A 19,621-nucleotide genomic window follows, 5' to 3' on the forward strand; every position below is an offset into this window, starting at 1 on the left:
AAAGATATATAGAGGTGTAGATAGGAAAGTATGTAGTAAAGTTGAAATAAGCTATCTTGATAAATGGTTAAAATTAGTATTTAAGTTTATTTTTATAGGGTAAACACATGGGGTTGTAAACCTAAGAGCATGTGGTTTCGTATTCTCAAAAAAATCCTCTTTGAACGTTCAAAGATTTCCTAGATTCTCTTAATCTTAAATTAATTAAATAAACCTAGAGCATCCCATCGGTGCTCTTGACAAAGAGCACGGATGTGAGCCCGGACCAACTTTTATTACTTTTTTACTCCCTACTCTTAGGCAAGAGCACAACACCACATCCATGCTCTTCCGCAAGGACATGCTCAAGGGTCCCACCATTCTATTATACAATTTAAATAAAAACATTTCCACAATATTAAAATGCATTAAAAATATCCGGAATACTATTACAAAAGAATTAAAAATTACATAATTAAAATATTAAAAATTAAAAATTACATAATTAAAATCCAAAAAAATAAAAAATACATAATTAAAGGATAAAAAATACCCCCGTAGAAGACTATTCCTCTGGCCCTATCCCCAATGTTCTTCGAATATCTCGTATTATTGCCAAATGTGAATCAAGTTGCTCGATGTCATATTTGACCTATCGGCCAAATTGAGTTGGGCAAAAAGGGTCCACAATGAGTTGGTGGGGGGTTGAGGTGGCAAGCGGGAGTGGGGGCGGATGGAGTCGCGGCGCGACGGCGGTTGGTCGTCGCCTTCTTCCTTCCTTGCGGCCGGCGTTGGGAACTGCTCGGGCCGGCGTCGGGGCTACCCAAATTAGCTCCGGCGAGCTGGCTAGCCACCTCATCCTCGCTGGCGTCGGATAGCGATACCGACCTCGACCGTTTGCTGGAGGAGGATGATACGTCTCCCCTATACTTCGGATGCACACGCATCTCCTGCCAAGCGCTGAGGTGCTTGATCGGTTTGTAATTTATGGATTGGTAGGTCGCCAAGGTGGCACTAATGATGTCGAGCTCGCTCCTACCGCTCCCCGCCGACCGCTTTTCTTGGAGGTAATACCCCTGGAACTTTTGGATTTCTTCGTTGGCTCTAAATATGGCATTGCGCACCATACTCTCATTGCGCTCGATGGTTCCAGTCGGGCGGTTTTCATTGTACCGGCGAGAGACGCACCACCAAAACCTATCACCGCTTTGGTTCGTGCCTATCTCCGGATCTTCGGAGATAATCAAACAGGCTTGAATAATTGATCAATATCCGTCGGAGTGTACGGGGTGCGGACACCACGAGGAGTAGGAGTAGGAAGAGGAGAAGTTTGAGAGCCACCGCCGCCGCTCCCTCCCGATCTGGGTTCGGGTGCCCACCCGTATCGCCCATCGGGGGCATCTTGGTCGTCCACTGGGTAAGGCCGGTAGCCACCCGGAACTTGAGAACCTTGGGTTTGAGGAGGAGCCGAAAATTGCGTTTCCGGACTAGGAAATGGTTGTGAGCCGAACCATTCGTGGTTCCAACCGCGGGAGTCAGAGTGGTGATCGCCGGAGCCAGACATTTTTTTTTTGTAAGTAAGAGTGAAAGATTGAGAATTGATAAGAGAAGATGAGAGAATTTAGATGAGAATTGTGTAGTGTGGTGTGAAATTTTTTGTGTGGAAGTGGGGGTATTTATAGATGAAAATGTGAATTTTGGGGGAAAAATTGAAAAATAAATTAAAAGTGAGGAGAAAAGGGATATAATTTTTTGGGAAGTGGGAAAATATTTTTTTATATTTATTCGGATTTTTTAATTAAAATTCGATTAAAAAAAAGAAATTGCCAACGACAATCAGGAAACGCCACGTCAGTTGCTCGCTGGCACGGACGTGCTCGATGCATCGAGCAGCGTCGTGCCAGCGATGAGCAGGGCGGTGTTGCCCCAGCGGCACAGACGTCATCCGTCAGGGTGAGCACCGCTGCTGATGCTCTTATAGATATAGTATTAGTTAATTAATTAATAGGCTATTCATTGAAAAATAATCACTAAAATTTTGTTTCTTGAATGATCCTTAGAGTGAAAACCAACCGCATAATAAATTGAATACTAATTCTATATATATTGCACTTGTTAAAGTATTTACAAAAGTGAAAAAAGAGTTACGAGTATATATTGAGTCGGTTGTAACTTGTAAATATGAATTCTTTATAAGATCGAGATGTATTTATAAAAATATATATGTTTAAAATAAAACCTAAAGTGGAAGTTAATTAAACTAAGTAAATATATAGAAGAATGAGAAAAGGGAAAGGGGATGGTTTGGTAGCTTTAATGTCCATAATTCCGAACCCATAATATATAGAGGATGAAGCAGAGAGATAAACTGATTGGTATGATCAATGTCAGAAAACTGTCACTGCCACTCCTCATATATATAATCAATTCGAATAATTGATGTATATACACATGTTTATTTAGAGAGAGAAAGATAGATTGAATGAATCCTAAGATAGAGAGTATTGTGTTTGATCAGGTGGGGATTGATTTGCAGTAGCAGAAGCGGCCTTTACAGACCCATAACTCTCTCACATTCTCATCTTTATCACACACACACACACACACACACATGTATGTATTAATATAGTCCTATATCTCAATCATCATCAAACTCCTCCCTCGCTGCACACGGGACTCTCTCTCATAACAATAATTCATGTATGGAACTGACACAGACACTGCATGTAATAGCTTTAAGGATTTCTAATTTTGATATATACATATATATGTTCCACTATTTTATTGTTTAAAATTATTATAGGAATAGTTTATACTACTACTATATGACTTGAATTTTAGCACTAGCTTGTTAAATTTAATATTCCAACGTCAATTTATTTTTAAAATAGCCTTATTAGTTTACAAAATTGTTTGATTGTGTTCTGTGACTAGAATCATCCGCCAAACATATTTTATTGTAGAGTTTTGTCAGTTTTACAATGCTGAAATTTTTGACACAAATTTGCGAGGTTTAGACTATCTTCAAATAAATTGAAAATTGTATCAGAAATCAGATAGGAGTGAGTACTAAACTATGATAACCCTTAATATTTGTTATGGTGCGAGTGAAAACATATACATTTGCTACGTACAAGGTAGTAAACGACAGTAAAATTATAGTCTAAATGAGAGTAGTATAAAAAATTATGCGTAAGCTTTAATGTGCTACTTATATCATGACATTAACCCTTATCTGGAGGGTCTATGTATGTCCTAATTAATTAATTAATTAATTAATTAATCATATTTTATTCTCTCCCGAAGATTAGTACGTGTACATGTACACATATATTTACATCGGATTCTTGCGTTCCATGGTGCGTTTTCTTGTATTGGGAGTACATATATTTAGTTATGTTATAAATGTGCATTTAAATATTTTATAAATCTAGGAGACTTTCGACCGATAAAATTCACAATCACTACAAAACAACATTATTAAAATTAATTTATTTTTTATAAAATAAATGAAGAGAATAATTATAATATTATTTTATGATGAAGAGGGACAGAGGCATCTCGAAGATTGCAAACTTAAATCACAGCTAAGTTTGACCGTTGAAGACAGTAAAACAAATAAAATAAAAAAGGTAGCTAGAGTCGGCCACCACCCTTCAGTAAAAACAAAAAAAGATGAAAAATAAAAGCAATAGTATTAATTTAATTAACTTCTCGGTAATATCATAATACTCATGCCACGAATCTCACTCTATTAATATTTAATTAACTTTTGACCATTATTGGAACCATATACCTTTCTAGCCTTTCACACACACAAACCTAATTGGTTTATAACTTTTCAAAATCCAATATCCCTCCGTGTTAATTAGTAGTACTACTAATTTATTACTTGATTTTTTGGCCAACTTGTAAAATGTTGTTTATAAGTTATAACCTTATTATACCGTTGCAAATTTTATTATCTTGATAAATCACTACAAAATTTCGAAAATGCATGGTCGTGACAAATGCAGGGTAAATACACTGTAACATACTTACCCCGTCTGCGAATAGGAGTCCATTTTTTTATTTTAGTCCGTCCGCAAATAAGAATCTTGATTCACTTTTACCATAAATTGTAATATGGTTCATCTTCAACTAACTCATTATACTCACATTTCATTTAAAACTAATATATACAAGTAAGACCCCCTATTCCACTAACTTTTTTTCACTCACTTTTCTAAACATTTCTTAAAACTCGTGCCGCCAAGAAATGAGACTCCTAATGGCGGACAAGGGGAGTATTTCACATTTTTTATCACATTCTTATAAAAGTTTGAAGCTTATATAAATCATACTACAAAATGTTTCATTCGTAATTCATTTAAGTACATTCCATTATTTTTATTTGAATATAGTTAACTTTTTATCTATAGAGTACAAAAGGTTTTATCGTTGTTTCATATTGGTACAAAAGTATTTATCATTATTTTATATTAGTACACAAAATTTTATCATTGTTTCATGTTTTGTACGCTAAATAGATAAAGAATTAAATGATATTCAAACATAATGCATTAAATTGAAATATGGCTTCAAACATTTTGTAATAAGAAATAAAAATAAATGTGAAACATTTTATAAGAAGATTCACATTTTATGTGAATGGTTAGTTATCCCGACAAATGCTGGTTGCTTATCCCATTTTTTCAAAAGCAATAATTTTTGCCTCTCACAATATTAATTATAATTACTTACAATCTTATCCATGTTATGTTCTATTTGATGGATATGATCATGCCACGTGCAACTCTATTTTCTTAATTATCATGTTATTTAATTTATAAATATATGTAGCGTTTTCACTAGTTAGATTTGATAGACCATTAAAAATCAAGTAGAGGGGCATGTCGTCACTTGCCAGTTAAGGAACTATTAATATTCTTAATAAACTTATCACACTTGTAAAATGAAGAAATAATACTAGCAAATATGTCAGTAACTGCATGTATTTTAATTCGACACTGTAGACCTATGAGGAATATAATAACATTCCAATAAAAAAGAATGGGTACGTGTCATTAAAATTTTTTATAAAATGAAAAAGATTGACGATGTGCCACGTGTTGTGCTAGACTAGATTTATTCTCAATTTGGCATGCATGTCCCTAATAATTGGTGGAAGTAACAATTAAATTACTTCAATTTTGCTACTATATTTCTCCTTTTGTTTTGTTTGTAATGTTATTTAAACTTAATTCTAACTTTTTCAAGACACATGTCACACAATATCTGACATATTAATTTTTTAAGTCCAAAAGCAGAAGAAAAACAAAACGTTAACTTTAGTCAACTTGGAGTTTAGAAATTAATAAAATATAACTATGAATTCTACTTGCTGAAAAAAAATGAAGAAAGACTTGGTATTTTAAAACGGTAGTAATACATCATACTATTATTTAGTAATAGTAAATTTCTTATCATACTACCTGAAAAGAAAATGAATCAATTTGAAGTTATGGTTTTTGTCCTTACTTTACTGAAAAAAGAATTGGGAATTGATTAATTGTCGTCCATTATTTACTGCCATAATTATGATAATAAACCCCAATATCATACTTCCACGTCTTATTTTTCATAAGATAATTAAAATAATCACTTCGACAATTTTTAAAAAAGAAAGAAATCCAAGATTAAGAAATGAACGGTCAAAGCGGGGAACAAAATCCAATCCTTGAAAGTTGGTAAAATCACATGGAAACAATAAGTACTATTGAAGCCCACTTTTCCTCTTTCAATATAAACACACACACACACACCACGTATATGCAATTATCCGTGCATCCATGCAACCGTCAAAATTATGTGTGTGGCCCACAAGAGCAACTCAATTAGTTATGGAGAGGCAAGGTTGCAAAAATGGGCAAGGATCGATTCTCACAACTAATTGCAACATTGCTCAGGCACAAAATGAGGCCATGGGAGGTGGGCTTCTGAAAGGACAATGGGTTAACAATCCACCCCCTTAGCGGGCCATTATGTACCCTAACTGAACACCCATCACAATAGTGTTGGGAGGGGATGTGGGAGGCCCTTGGGATTGGGTTTTCAACCTTTTGCAAGAAGAGCAGAAGAAGAATCATTGCCCAAGAAACTGGACCTTAACTGTGTGTGTGTGAGGGAGAGGGATGGTTGAAGCAAAGAAAGATGTGAATTTAGCTAGCTTAATGGATAAGTATATGTTGGCACATCTGAGACATACAATATCTTTACATAAATATATATGTTCTTCTTCATCTTCTTATTGCACATGCATGCGCGTACGTACAGGAATACCAAATACGTATGCACATAAGTATATGCATATATATGTACGTGGATACAACATTCTAGCTAGTGAGAGTGTGCTTTATCTACTTAGCTCGGCTCACACTCATACACTAGATAGGCAGCACCTTGGATGCGTGAGAGCGTTTCTCCTTTGCCGCTGGAGAAACTCCCAGCCAGTTCTTGATAAGCTCGAACACCTTCTCATCACGCAGCAGTGCCCGGTGACCTGCATCGAAACTGTCTGCCTGCACTCCACATTATCAGAGTTCGTCATGAGAGAGAGAGAGAGAGAGAGAGAGAGAGAGAGAGAGGCAGAGAGCGTACCAGTGCTGATTCAGATGGGACTGTTCCATCACCATCTACATAAGAGTATTCTGGCTGAAGACATAGGAACATACAAGTTAGAATACATAAGATTATGAAAATTAGGCACAATGTGTGCGTTTGATCAAAGATGGCAAGGCATAACATCTACTACAAGCTGTGTATGCACGATATCAGTTTGAGAGGTGCGTGTTGCTCACCAGTGTGTGGCATATCTCGGATGGATCGCCTATTGGAGAAGACTCCGAACCATAGCTGAGAGAGAGGTTAGCATATCAGGGAAATTACTAGAAGATCGAAATTCCTAAACTTGTACAGATCTCTACCTACCGAACATCAAAGGGTGTGTCGACAGATATTCCGTAGAACTGAATCCCCTGAGGGAGTTGAGTTTGATCAAGGACTTCCCTGGTGCCCTTAGCCCATTTAAAGATCTCGAAGTTGAAAGGAAGGGTTATCGTTTCTCCATCATAATCCAACTGTAAGCAACCATCATTTAAAACCACTACTTGTGCAGAATAAACGGAAAGATATGTTATTCAATTGGTTATCGATGAGGATGAAACTACCTCGTTGGAGCGATAGGATTCCAGCTCAACGGATGTGTCCTCACCGTTGGAGTGCTTCCTCCACACTTGGATCACGGGTTGCTTCTTCCAATTGAAAGCGGGGTTTGGCAACATCTCGTAGATAGATGGGCACTCAACCAGCTAAAGCATGCTCCGAGAGATTGGCAAGTGTTAACTTAAAATCAGAGATAAGTGGTACATAACATTAGGCATAGAAACTTCTTCCTAGGTTCACTGCAGTTTTAGGCATAAGCAAGTTGGTAGATTACCAATTGATGCATGGACCACCTAGACACGAAAAAGAAGCTTTCGAAGCCTTCGACAAACTGCAATCCAGTAAGCAAAGAATCATTGATGCATCCCGGTGCACCTGTTCACAAACACCTCAGAATTCGTAGATGAAGCAAATGGAAATCCACTCTAAAATGTCCTGTTTAATTAGCAGAGGTTCGGGAATAGAGTACGAGCAGTACTACCTTGGAAGGGAGTGGCAATAGTAATCCACTTATTTACATACAGTATTTGGCAAATATCTGCAGTTTCAAAGTTAAATCAGTCGTTAGGCCTTCTTATGCAACGTTTTAGGAATGCATAAACAAAAAGTAAGGCAGAAGAAATCAAGAAAAGATATATACATAGTGAACTAAAACTGAATTCACATACATCATTGTGAAGAGATATAAAACACGAGACCAGCAATCCACCCGAGTGTGAAATTACAGTGACTTTCCCTTAAACTAGGCCCACTGTACTTTATTCCTCCATCCCTTAACTAAGGGACAGAACCTGCAACCCTCCATCCCTTAACCGTCCCTTATTCCGTCCCTTAAATTACTATTCATTTAATTTAATTTTTTATTTTTTTTCCAACCCAATTCAATTAAAACAAACACACTTTATTAAAAAACACACAACATAATTTAAAATACAAATTTAAAGAAAATAAAAAAACTACTCCGCCGGCTAATCATCCTCCGGAGGCGGTCGAGGTTGAGGGGGAGTCGGAAGGCCAAGTTGTGCTGCCATATGCACAATTCCGTTCCACCAGGTCGCGAATTGGGCGTGCGAGAAGCGGGAAGTGTCCGCCATTGTGGCGGTCATGTACGCCACCATAAGTGTGTCCGAGCCTCCCCGCGAGCCCGATCCCGAGGTCGCCTGGCTTGATTCTCCTCGGCCCTTCCTCGCTCTAGCCGCTTTCGCCGCCTTCGTTCCTTGCGGCCCACGGCTGGATCCTCCAGCATCGCCGACCGTACTCGCAAACTCCTGCGATTCAGCCTCATGTGGGCTGATGCCCTCAGCGGTGTCACCACCAGACGAGTATTGGCCACTCGTCGTATGCTTCGTGCGCTTCGAGTTTGAGCCCGAGCTGGAGCGGAAACCGCCGGCCCACCGTTCCTCGTTCTTCACGGCCTGCCAAACATCAACAAATCTGAATTGTTGACAGGTGTCCTGGTAGTAGGCGCGCAAAGCGGACGTCAAAATGTCGGTTGCCATGGCGCCGCTTTGGTAGCGCGCCGCTTCGGCCGAGTAGAGGCCGCAGAATTTTTTGACATGTCGGTCGACTCGGTCAAAGTGAGAGCGGAGCATTTTATATTTGCGCTTGCGGGAGCCTTTCGGCTTTATCTGGTGGTAGACCTCGCAGACCTTTTCCCAGAAACACTTTCGGGGTTGTTGATTCCCTACGATGGAATCGTACGAGACGGTGATCCAGGCGTTGTACACCGCCAGCGTTTCGTGGTTGCTGTACGGATGCCGGCCTAGATCCTCTTCCTCTTCTTCCTCCTCGTCCTCATCCTCGCCCGACTGGGGTTGTACACCGCCTCGTCCACCTCCACCGCCTCGCTCACCTCGACCGCCTCGGCCTACTCCCGGCATTGGATCAACGGGAAAATCCTCCCGGATCTGGGATAATCCCTGCGAATACCGCGGTGCGGAGGGACGAGCATATGCATCAACGTCAAAGTTGGGTGGTTGGTACCCCCGGCGTCGCCGAACCCTGGGTCCCCGGCGTCGACGCACCGCCCAGTGTGTTGATCATGGTCTCCCAATCGCCGAAGGCGTTGAGATCCCACCCGCCGGAGCCGGAGCCGCCGTAGTTGCCTTCGCCGGACATCTTGTGATGAGAGGAAATTTGAGAGGAAATTGAGATGATAGAAGAATAGATGTGTAGTTGTGTGTGAAATGAGGATGAGTGTAGGAGTATTTATAGAGTACAAAAATTAATTTAAAAATTAAAAAAATTTTAAAAAAAAACAAAAAAAACGGTATTAATGCCGTTAGATTTTTTTTTAATTGATTTTTTAAAAAAAATATTTATTGCGTCAGCACGTGACGACGCCCACTCGCGGACCGGTGAGTGGACGTCACGCACGACGCCGGGTCGCATAAGCGACGGCCCGTCGCTTGTCTCGTCGACACGGGACGCGGGACGGGTCGCGGGACAGGACGAGATAGGACGGGTGTTGCAACGCGGCACGTGACGGACCCGTCTCTCCGGGACGGGTGGCGGGACGCAGGCGCGCCGCGTAGTGGATGCAACTCTTCCATTATACAGACTTCATTTTGAGCTCGTTTTATTATAAAAATAAACAAGAAAATCCATTTTTTGTCGTAAAATCGTTATTCAGAGGACTAGCAACTTTAGTTGCGATAGAGAGCGAAGATAAAGGGAGCAGCTTTATCTCGTTTCTTTTTTCATGATGCAACAATGGAGGGCGTTGCTTCTGCTCTGCGATGCAACTCCACCACATCCCCATTTTGCATTCCCAAATCCCTAAATACAACAATTTCGCGCGCAGAAATTAGATTTTCTGGTCCACCTCGGCTCTCTTTATCAAGTCATTGCTGCCGCTATGGTTCTTCTCAAATTTCACCCTTTCACTTCTCGAAAATTTCTTCTAGAAATGGTGAGTTCCTTTTCGTTTCTTTTTCTGTATGTATTCACAGCTCGTTTATTTAATTTTCGTTATTTGAGTAAAGATGCTAAGTTTTTGGTTGCTTATATAAAAGGTTCACTTTTTTAAATGTCCATACACTTTTGATGGAGTGTTGCTTGCTTTTTCATGGACTGGATTATTGTTCATTTTGGTTAGTTTAGCTCTAGTTTGGGGATTTTGTGTTGGATTAATGTACATATGCTCAAGCAAAACTTGTGATGTAGGTGTATTGTGGTAGCTTTGAAGGTATAGGTGGTGTGGTGTGATTTGAATCTGTGACTTAAAGTTTAGGTAATGAATAAGGAGATTGTCTACTCCACTTCACCGACTAGGTCGCCTCAACAAGCATCCTATCAAATAGTTGTTAGAACGGCATGCAATTCTTCTACATACACATATTGGCATGTTTTCATGATTTACATAATGTTTTAATGCACAATGCAACAACTAGGACACAAATTTTGTGTTTCTATTGGTTAATTAGTTGAGTTTTCGAGAGTGAGTTGGGTTTAGATAAAAGATTATGTGACTAGATGTTGAAACTTGAAATTATCTTATGATGTTTTCATCTTGATGGTCCGTGTTTCTGAATTGACTGCAGAAGGTGATAATATTCTTTTGGCAACGCCTGAGGCGGGAGTAAGTACAGAAACGAGTGAATGGGCTATGCAAGGTGAAGTACTAATGCTTTGAGTTTGTATATTAGACATTGTCATTTGTTCGTGTGTAGATAAGAGTTTGGGAATCTGTGTACAGACATGAATGATTTTGTCGAGCAGCAGCAAGCAGTGTGTGTATTGTTCAGCTAATTTGTTTTGTGTTGAAAAATATTGCACACTTGACGAGTTCATGTAACATAATTTAGAAAATATTTGATTCATTGTGCACGTTAATAATTCTAGATTACCAGGTTGATGATTTAGATATAGCTTATGCATCTCTTTTTTATGTGGACCACAAAATCACGAAAGATGTAATATCATTGGCAGATTTCTATACTTTGAGGAAAGACGTGGAGACTGTCTTGGAGCGTGTTGAAGAGATCAGGGCTAGCGCTGGTCTGAAACAGCTGGAGAAAAACCTTGCCAATTTGGAAGAAGCCTCAGGTGATAGCTCTCTATGGGATGATCGTGCCAAAGCCCAGCAGACTCTTCAGGATTTGACTGACGTTAAAGAAAAAATAAAACTTCTCAATGACTTCAAAGCACAGGTTTTTCAACTCTATCAGTCCAAACTCTCATTCAAAGAATCGGGGATGAATCCATCTATGCTCATGTATGGAAGTACCTAAGATATCATATTATGCAGGCTGAAGAAGCAGAAACAATAGTGAATCTCACAGAGGAGATGGACTCAGTTGATCCAGGCTTCCTTGAAGAAGCAGTTGGTATCATTAAAGAACTAAGGAAGGCGTTGGACCTATTTGAAATAACGCAGCTTCTTTCTGGCCCTTACGATAAAGAAGGTGCCGTAATTAGCATCACAGCTGGTGCAGGGGGTACTGACGCACAGGTAACTCCAGTACCAATCATGATCAAAACAAATAAATAATTTGTATGATTTTTTCTAGTCTATCGTGGTAGGGCTTCATCTATCATGAATATCTTTGGGGAGGATAAGATGTTTATACTTGGGGCCCTTTCAATTTGAAAGATGTATCTCATGATTAGATATGTATTATGTTTGGTTTATGTGATTGAATCTCACAATTTAATCCTAGATGGATAATTATGTGATAATAAGTCATAGCCACCCCCTCCAACTAAAATAACCTTACAACTTAATCCTAGATGGATAATCATATGATAATAAGTCATTGCAACCAAATGGCACCTTAAGAGATTCTTTAAATTCTTTTGATAACTTCCAGTGCAGGACTGGGCTGACATGCTTCTCAGGATGTATGTAAGGTGGGGGGAAAAGCAGAGGTTCAAGACGAAGGTGGTGGATAAGTCGATGGGAGAAGAGGCTGGTATCAAATCAGCTACTATTGAAGTGGAGGGCCGATATGTCTATGGTTACATCTCTGGTGAGAAAGGAACCCACCGTATTGTCCGCCAGTCCCCCTTCAACTCCAAAGGTCTTCGCCAGGTAACCTGATCCGTGATTTTCACATCTTTGTTTTTTCACCCCAATCCGATTCGCTATTTGGATGCCTTTCTGCAGACTAGTTTCTCTGGTGTTGAGGTCATGCCTCTTCTTCCTGAGGACTCGTTGAACGTAGAAATACCAGAAGAAGACTTGGAGTTCAGCTTTTCTAGAGCAGGAGGGAAAGGTGGCCAAAACGTTAATAAAGTCGAGTCTGCAGTTCGGATCACTCACATACCTACTGGAGTGACAGTTCGTTGTACAGGTTAGCCTTACCTGAATATCCACTACCCGTATAAGCTCGATCTCAGCTCATTCAATTTTTCTTCATAATTATAAAGTTCATATAGTATCAGTATGTTATATGAGCTCGAGCTCGTCTAATTTTAAGTAAGCTTTGACTAAGTAAATACTTCAGCTTGACATGCTATTATCAATAGATACAATGGAGCCCGGTTATATACTGGTTCGAATATGCTCGTAAGCCTATCAAAGGACATGTTTGCGAAGTAACAATTCAAAATAAAATAAAATGAAGCATCACCTATGAGCTATTGTTGAACCAAGATTCAAGTCGCTGATGATTAGTTCTGTTTAGGAGTGTTCAGTTACTCAAATTAATCTGGCCCAAGATCAAATTGGCTCGGGGTTGACTGAATTAATGTTGTCACGGGGGAGGTCAAGGCTCATTAGGCCAGACTAATCCTACGTGGCATTGTCCCAGACTCAACCGAACAAAATAGCATGTGATAAAGTCCTATCTAATCCACTAAATCGAGCACCACTTAGTGTACAACCTCATAGTTTGTGTCATATGAATTATATTGAACACTCCATCCGTCCTTTAAATATAGCAACTTTTAAAACGGTGTGGGTTTTAATGCACAATTGGTATTGAAAGAAAAAGTTATTGAAGTATTGTTAGTGAAGAATGGATTCATAAAATAGAAAGTGCATTATTTTAAAAGACTGACCAAAATGGAAATAGTTGTTATTTTTAAAGGACAGAGGGGTTATTTCTTTTCTATACGCTTCTCATATCATGTAGATTGCTTCCTAGTTAAGAGTCTTTTTTACCACAATTTCAGAAGAGCGAAGTCAGCTGGCAAACAAGATCAAAGGAATGAGCAGACTGAAAGCAAAGCTACTAGTGATAGCTGAGGAGCAAAGGGCATCGGAGATCAAACAAATCAAGGGTGATACTGTCAAGGCCGAGTGGGGGCAGCAAATACGGAACTATGTGTTCCATCTGTACAAATTGGTAAAGGATGTACGCACAGGGCATGAGACATCAGATGTCGCCTCAGTAATGGATGGCGAGTTAGAGCCCTTCATCAAAGCGTATCTCAAGTACAAGTACAGCGTGAAGATAGAAGAGCAGCAGTCATAATTGTAAGTATCGTGATTCGTTACTTGACCTTTTAGTCATGAACGGGCAGAGATTGTGTGTATCCCAGACGCCGTTGCTGTTATTCTAGTGTACAGGTCTTGAGGCTGGATATGGCAGTGTTATGTGGTGGGCATGGCTGAGATTGAGGAGTTGAAATGTTTTCACTCTTTCAGTTGATCTTTTTAAGCTTCAGTGTGAAGAGCCGTGCATTCAACTTTCTTTGTAGGAAAAATGTGCATTTAAGTCCATGAACTAACTTTTTTCATTATTTGGTTTTTCATGTTGAATCTTTTGCTATATGATTTTTGACAAAAGGGTATATTTGTTGTTAAATCTAACATTTTCTTGGTGTATGTTTATTTACAAAAAGGGATGTTTATTGTTGAATATAATATAGAATCTAGGATTTTGGGTGAATCTAATCATTAAAAGACATTTAGAAACAACAAATTCAGATCTCAAGAGGAATACTTCATAACAACTTCACTTAAACAAAATAATCATATGTTTCTTACAAATCTACTACTCTCAAGTCGAATCTCCATCACCAAATATTGCTAGAAAATACGATAAATACGGTCATCCAAATTTGCTACTACTACAGAATTCTGGAGTCCGTATAGTATGTTAAACAAACCAAGTTTGAGCTGAAGCTTGTCTTATCATAGTTAAGCTTGACGTGCTATTATCAAGATGCCTTCTTCTTCCCGAAAAGCAAGCCCAGTGAGTAAGTGTTCCCCTTCTCAGCGGCAGCTGCTACGCGTTTTTCCCCAATCTGAAGTCATTTGATATCAATGTGATAGTTATACAGGTGTTTCTGGTGCTAGATGGTGAATATATGCAATGATAAGAAGGTAAAGCTTAGTACCTTATCCATGAGCCAGTATCCAACTGTTGGTGCATACTGAACCAGGTACATAACAGCCAGCACAGGCTGGACCAGAAAAATCAAGGGGGGAAATGTAAAGGGCAGAAACTTATTATAGTCAATAATCCAGTTACAGCTTTAAACATATGGATATAGCAAGAAAAGAAGATGCCTTGTATTGAATGGAAAAACGGGAAGGGTCTCGTATCCAAATGAAATGACATACCTGATATGATATCCATGCTTCCTTCAGACCATGGCTTGCAGCAATTATTGTGAGCTCTGCACACCTCTCAGATGACACATGCTTCTGCGAATTCACATGTGAAAATATAGACAAATTTGAGTGAATTATCTTTGTAACAATAATAGAAGTTGATACTAATACCAATGACATATCTCATGGAAACTATCAAGTTTATATTTCTTCTTGACTTTCAGCAAGGTGTTGAAACCTCAAAAGTCACCACAGCAGTCGAAGTGTAAAAAGGCTAATTGAGCATCTATTAATGCAGATTAACGTAATAGTTCAAAGTTTTACCTCAGAGGAACTTGTTCCAGAGCTAGTAGTGGTCTTCACAGGGCGTGGACAAACAATTGTTACCCTGATCCCTCTTCTACAAAGCTGGTATTGGAGGAGAGAGAAAAGTGAGAGATGAGATCAAGAATATTCTCTGAGATGCTGTACTGATCTCAAGTTTGGTACATAATTTCATTATAATTATTGTTGAAGAGTGCACATTAGGGACCAATTTCCCATCTTTGTTTGAAAACATTAGGTGTATCAGATCCATCAAGTACATAATTGAAACGGTTGAGAAGTACTCGAACAAGTTGCAGGTGTGAATAACATAACTACATAAGGGCAGCAATAGTCATACCTCAGATCTCAGTGAGTGAAAATAGCCATTCACAGCAAACTTGGAGGCCGAATAGACAGCTTGGCCAGGCACAGGAGTCTTTCCTGCAGCACTACTCATCTAAATAGAAAGTAATCAAACAGAATTCTTGAGAAAGCCAATCAAATCTAATTGCCTCCTAGATTAATATGCTCAATTTAATTTTTGAGATTTAGTAAACTGCTTGTGCAGGACTCCTCTTAAGATTTATCAAGTTGATGCATGAAATACAAGGATATACCACAACAAAATGTCCCCTGCCCCGTTTCAGCATGTGAGGCAATAGGAGTCGTGTAAGAGATATTGGCCCCAGAACATTGACGTCAAATGTCGCCTGAGAAGGATGCAATTGCTCAACTGATTACTTATCAAGCTTTATAAAACAGAAATAAATAGATTCAGCTATCAAGTTTCACTATCTTTTATTACTAAATAATGACTTTTATTAAAAATCTAACAAGCTTCATTAGACATCAAGAACCAAGCTGCTTATTTTTCTTTTTAATTGCCAATCAACAGGCAACAAATTGAAACATGGTAATGAGGTATATTAAAGGATATCAGTGACTCTTTAACACTATATGATACCTTTAGACTTTCTTCGCTCACATCTAATGCCAGCGATTTCTGCAAGATGAATAAAGTCAAACATCCAGCTCAGAGGTTTATCATTCATGTCAACACTTTGAGTGATCCAAATCGTAAAGAGTATAAAAGGTACGGGACTAAATAATAGAAACAAAAAAATAACAAATGTAGAAGCTAGCCACCTATACACGGAGGATAAAATGCAAGTTTTCTTAATTCAACCATTCACTAATATTTTATCAGCATATACTAACAGGGCGCTCAAATGCTGCATTGTGGAATACGTAATCCACGCCTACACCACCAAAAAGTAATTCTGCTTTCTGTACTGCCTCTGCCAGATGTTCTTCCCCTTGACTCAAATCCAAAGGTAGGATTACTACCTCATCTGGCGCATGCTTTCCTGTCTTAGCATCAAATGACTGGGGTGAGAAAACAACTTATGAAATACACTACATTCATAATAAAGGGAAAACGGAGCCAACTCAGTGCCAAACCAGTCAACTGCTTCTTGACACGTTCTAGTTCCACTTCGTTTCTTGCAGAGAGATAATCTTTGCTCCCAAAATTGCAAGCTGTTTGGCAAGCACTTCCCCTTTATATTAGATGGATTAAGATCAAGTAAGTCCAAGGCTTCAGAACATCAAAAATCAGCAAACAGATTAACAGCATATGCTTTAAGAAAATGCAAGCTCTTCTCAACGTATTCAAATGCAAGAAAAATCATATAAATGGTACTACAAAAGTAGGTTTACCAATTTAGGGGGAAATTAACTAAAATGATAGCAGAAATCACATAGCCGCATACCAATACCGCGGCTACCTCCAGTTATCCAAATAACCTACACAATTAATCATCCAAAATTGATAAATATAGCCCAATTAAAATCCAGAAACATGAAATATCATAAACAAATTCCCAAAAAATGAGCCAATAACAAATTTCCATACCTTATCCTCAATTTCTTGACGCTTCACTTTTCCCTTGGACAGCAACGTGAAATCCCCAAACAGATATTGGAAGAAGAAAACAAATTATAACTCAAATCTAGAAAAAAAATTCCAGTAAAAAAATTGAAGAGTCTTCTTCGATCCCTCATCAACAAGAGAATGGGATGAACACAGAAATGTACCATCGGCTTTGAGGAATTTGAAGATGAAAACGGCACCGATAGCTAGGAATAATGAAGAAACTGTGAGGGCCAACATCAAAATTTGCCTTTTGGTAGCTAAGATTCTGCAGTTTTGAAGTGAAAGAATAAGCTGTGAAGATGGGGGATAGCTCGTTAATTCGTTATGATCTGGAGTAGAAATTAGTTTTGTTTTTATACCGATATTTTAATTTGAATTGGGTTTGTGAAATGGGCTCAGGTCCAATAAGTTAGAAAGAACAAAATGAGGAAACGGGTTCAGTTTATAAGGGCCCATATGAAGATAAAATTGAAAAAATAGAAAATTTTAATTAATTTGCGTTGCCGAGATTTTAGTTAAACCTCTATTAGCTGAAAAACCTCAAATCTATACTCTCTCAAACACACACGGCGACACAGAGAAATGGCGGCGAGAAACGCACTGTTGAAGTACCTGAGGGTCACTGTGAATCCGGTGCTGCCGTTCCAAAATCCTAGAGCAACAGGCACCGGTGTTTCGCAGCTCATCCGGCGCCACTTCTGCGAAGAAGCTAAGGGCATCTTCCTCGAAAAATCGGAAGTCGCCGACCGTGTCATCAACGTCGTCAAGAACTTCCAGAAAGTTGATACTTCCAAGGTATTCTTATCTTTACTATGTGTTTTATTGCTGTTTATGTATTAGGGCATATTGTCGTGCCATGTGCTTATTTCGTGGATTCATGTTTCCTATTGGGTTTCCGTGAGAAATTGGGGTTATTTGCGAAGGTTTTTACTATTTTTGTGTGTAGGTTGGCGGCGGCGTCGATTTAGCCCTACATAATTACGCTAGATGAGAAATTGATGTCTGCAGCTCGGGGCATTGCAAAATGTGATATTTTTTTCAGGAGATTGCAATCATCCATATTTAGTCATGCTTGGGTTAGCATTCGAGAAATGTGTTAATTAGTACTGTTTGATATGGTAAAATGTTTCACAATATGGGGGATTTTGCTATTTTTCTGCAGTTGTTTTTGTTGGTTTGCGTGATTTTGCTAGTGCTCATTGGTGAAGATGACCTCTTGCTATTTTTAGTTGACTGGAAATACTCATTTTTTGTACTACTACTATGTTGAACTTTGAGGAATTGTTAATCAAGGCAACAGCTGACATGCTATGAAAAATCTGGGTTTTGTGGGTTCTGTGAATGCTAAATAGAGAATAACAGCTAGTGGTCATTGGCAAATATGAATTTTGATGCTTTATGATGGTTGTTAGTGCACTTTTTCATAGTAATGCTTGGCTTAGGATAAATGTGTTGCACACTACTGCTTGGTAGAGGTCAACAGCTAAAACGCTACATAATCCAATAATGTTTTAATCTTTGAGATGGATTGTCTGAAGGGGAAATATAACACTAATACACCTCACTTACTTTTGATGGAATGTTGTTGACATTTTTGTCTTAGAACTTTGGCATGACAAAAATAGTATAGGCATGAGTATTTATGCATTTTTGTTCTCCTTTGATTGTCGCCGTACTTCGTTTAGGTGTTATGCTTCTTTAGCACTTGTTGTTTCAACATAATTGTGTGCATTGGTCTCTATTCTGCACTTTCGTTGGATTTTTAAGAATTTAGATTGAAAGGTTGGTTGATTTACCAGCTTTTCTTGAAAAAAAATTATCTCTTAGTATTCTATTGTCAAAGATTCTTGGTTACAAAGACATCTTATCTTTGACATGTTTCTCTTTCCCCTTGCTTTACTGCACCACGTTCTTCTTCAGCTTGTGTTGTTTCCAGTCTGCGCTGCCATAATATCATGTTCTCCATCAGTAAGAAAATGAGCTGTATTATAGAAATGTAATAAATCTGTCTCCAGTTGAATTAACATAAATTCCACAACCTTTACATGTACTTGCGCTGAATTTGAGGCAGATAGTGTGGTGTTTCTTTCATTTTCTTAACCTTTTCTGAAAGATAATATATGAACTTGCTTAATTTTTGAACATGCTGTACAGGTTACTCCAAATGCTCATTTCCAGAACGACCTTGGGCTGGATAGCTTGGACACTGTGGAAATTGTGATGGCACTCGAAGAAGAGTTCTGTTTTGAGATCCCAGACAATGAAGCAGACAAAATCAACTCCATCAATCTTGCTGTTGATTTTATAGCTTCTCACCCTCAGGCAAAGTAGAGGCAGAGCAGCTTCAGCTCTTGCTTCGTTATTTTCCTACCTCCATACCGAAACTAGCCTTCTAATGTTTGACTATCCTTTGTTTCGTGAGAAAGAAAAACCAAAAAGGAAAATTATTCACATGTTGAAATCCTAAGACTTCTTTGTATTGAATATTGTTATGGATTCTTGTCAAAGTGTGTCTTGCATTTGCAAGTTATGCTGGTTTTCTGCATGATTCGTGGTGATTGGAACTACATATGAAGTTAAGTCATAAAAATAATGAAGTTGATGACTGTTCCTTCTTTTTGCTTCTATATTTTACCTTCAGATCTTTCACTCCTTCGTTCTGTGCGATTATATTGGAGGAAATTTGATTGTGT

At 38.6% G+C, this 19,621-nt stretch overlaps 3 protein-coding genes and 1 pseudogene across 3 annotated transcripts; 2 read left to right on the forward strand and 2 right to left on the reverse strand.

The window, feature by feature from the left end:
* Positions 1–6,404: 6,404 nt before the first annotated feature.
* Positions 6,405–9,062, reverse strand: LOC121764551 (phospholipase A(1) LCAT3-like). Its single transcript, XM_042160558.1, has 9 exons — positions 9,035–9,062; positions 7,847–7,918; positions 7,664–7,720; positions 7,457–7,557; positions 7,188–7,328; positions 6,949–7,097; positions 6,819–6,873; positions 6,619–6,672; positions 6,405–6,539 (listed from the first exon to the last, which is right to left on the reverse strand). The coding sequence occupies exons 1-9, from the start codon at positions 9,060–9,062 to the stop codon at positions 6,405–6,407; spliced, it is 792 nt and encodes a 263-aa protein (XP_042016492.1).
* Positions 9,063–9,870: 808 nt separating this feature from the next.
* Positions 9,871–13,934, forward strand: LOC121765314 (peptide chain release factor PrfB1, chloroplastic-like). Its single transcript, XM_042161409.1, has 7 exons — positions 9,871–10,093; positions 10,725–10,796; positions 11,113–11,333; positions 11,432–11,635; positions 11,999–12,214; positions 12,290–12,476; positions 13,300–13,934. The coding sequence occupies exons 1-7, from the start codon at positions 9,895–9,897 to the stop codon at positions 13,599–13,601; spliced, it is 1,401 nt and encodes a 466-aa protein (XP_042017343.1). The 5' UTR covers positions 9,871–9,894; the 3' UTR covers positions 13,602–13,934.
* Positions 13,935–14,069: 135 nt separating this feature from the next.
* On the reverse strand, positions 14,070–17,249 carry LOC121765315 (annotated as a pseudogene).
* Positions 17,250–17,438: 189 nt separating this feature from the next.
* On the forward strand, positions 17,439–19,544 carry LOC121765922 (acyl carrier protein 2, mitochondrial-like). The gene is made up of 2 exons (XM_042162218.1): positions 17,439–17,723; positions 19,083–19,544. Exons 1-2 carry the CDS (start codon positions 17,511–17,513, stop codon positions 19,257–19,259), a joined length of 390 nt encoding a protein of 129 aa, XP_042018152.1. The 5' UTR covers positions 17,439–17,510; the 3' UTR covers positions 19,260–19,544.
* The last annotated feature ends 77 nt before the right edge of the window (positions 19,545–19,621 follow it).

The sequence above is a fragment of the Salvia splendens genome, chromosome 14 (assembly GCF_004379255.2).
Source record: "Salvia splendens isolate huo1 chromosome 14, SspV2, whole genome shotgun sequence".
In the NCBI taxonomy this organism is placed as follows: Eukaryota; Viridiplantae; Streptophyta; class Magnoliopsida; order Lamiales; family Lamiaceae; genus Salvia; species Salvia splendens.

Coding starts and splice junctions, on each gene's coding strand:
- LOC121764551 (XM_042160558.1), bottom strand. CDS start 9,062: ATGCCGGGAGTAGGCCGAGGCGGTCGAG. Junction 7,721..7,846: donor ATCTCTTCACAATGATGTAT/GTGAATTCAGTT, acceptor TTGAAACTGCAG/ATATTTGCCAAATACTGTAT. Junction 6,673..6,818: donor CCGAGATATGCCACACACTG/GTGAGCAACACG, acceptor CTATGTCTTCAG/CCAGAATACTCTTATGTAGA.
- LOC121765922 (XM_042162218.1), top strand. CDS start 17,511: ATGGCGGCGAGAAACGCACTGTTGAAGTACCTGAGGGTCACTGTGAAT. Junction 17,724..19,082: donor AGAAAGTTGATACTTCCAAG/GTATTCTTATCT, acceptor CATGCTGTACAG/GTTACTCCAAATGCTCATTT.
- LOC121765314 (XM_042161409.1), top strand. CDS start 9,895: ATGGAGGGCGTTGCTTCTGCTCTGCGATGCAACTCCACCACATCCCCA. Junction 10,797..11,112: donor GAGTGAATGGGCTATGCAAG/GTGAAGTACTAA, acceptor TATCATTGGCAG/ATTTCTATACTTTGAGGAAA. Junction 12,477..13,299: donor AGTGACAGTTCGTTGTACAG/GTTAGCCTTACC, acceptor CCACAATTTCAG/AAGAGCGAAGTCAGCTGGCA.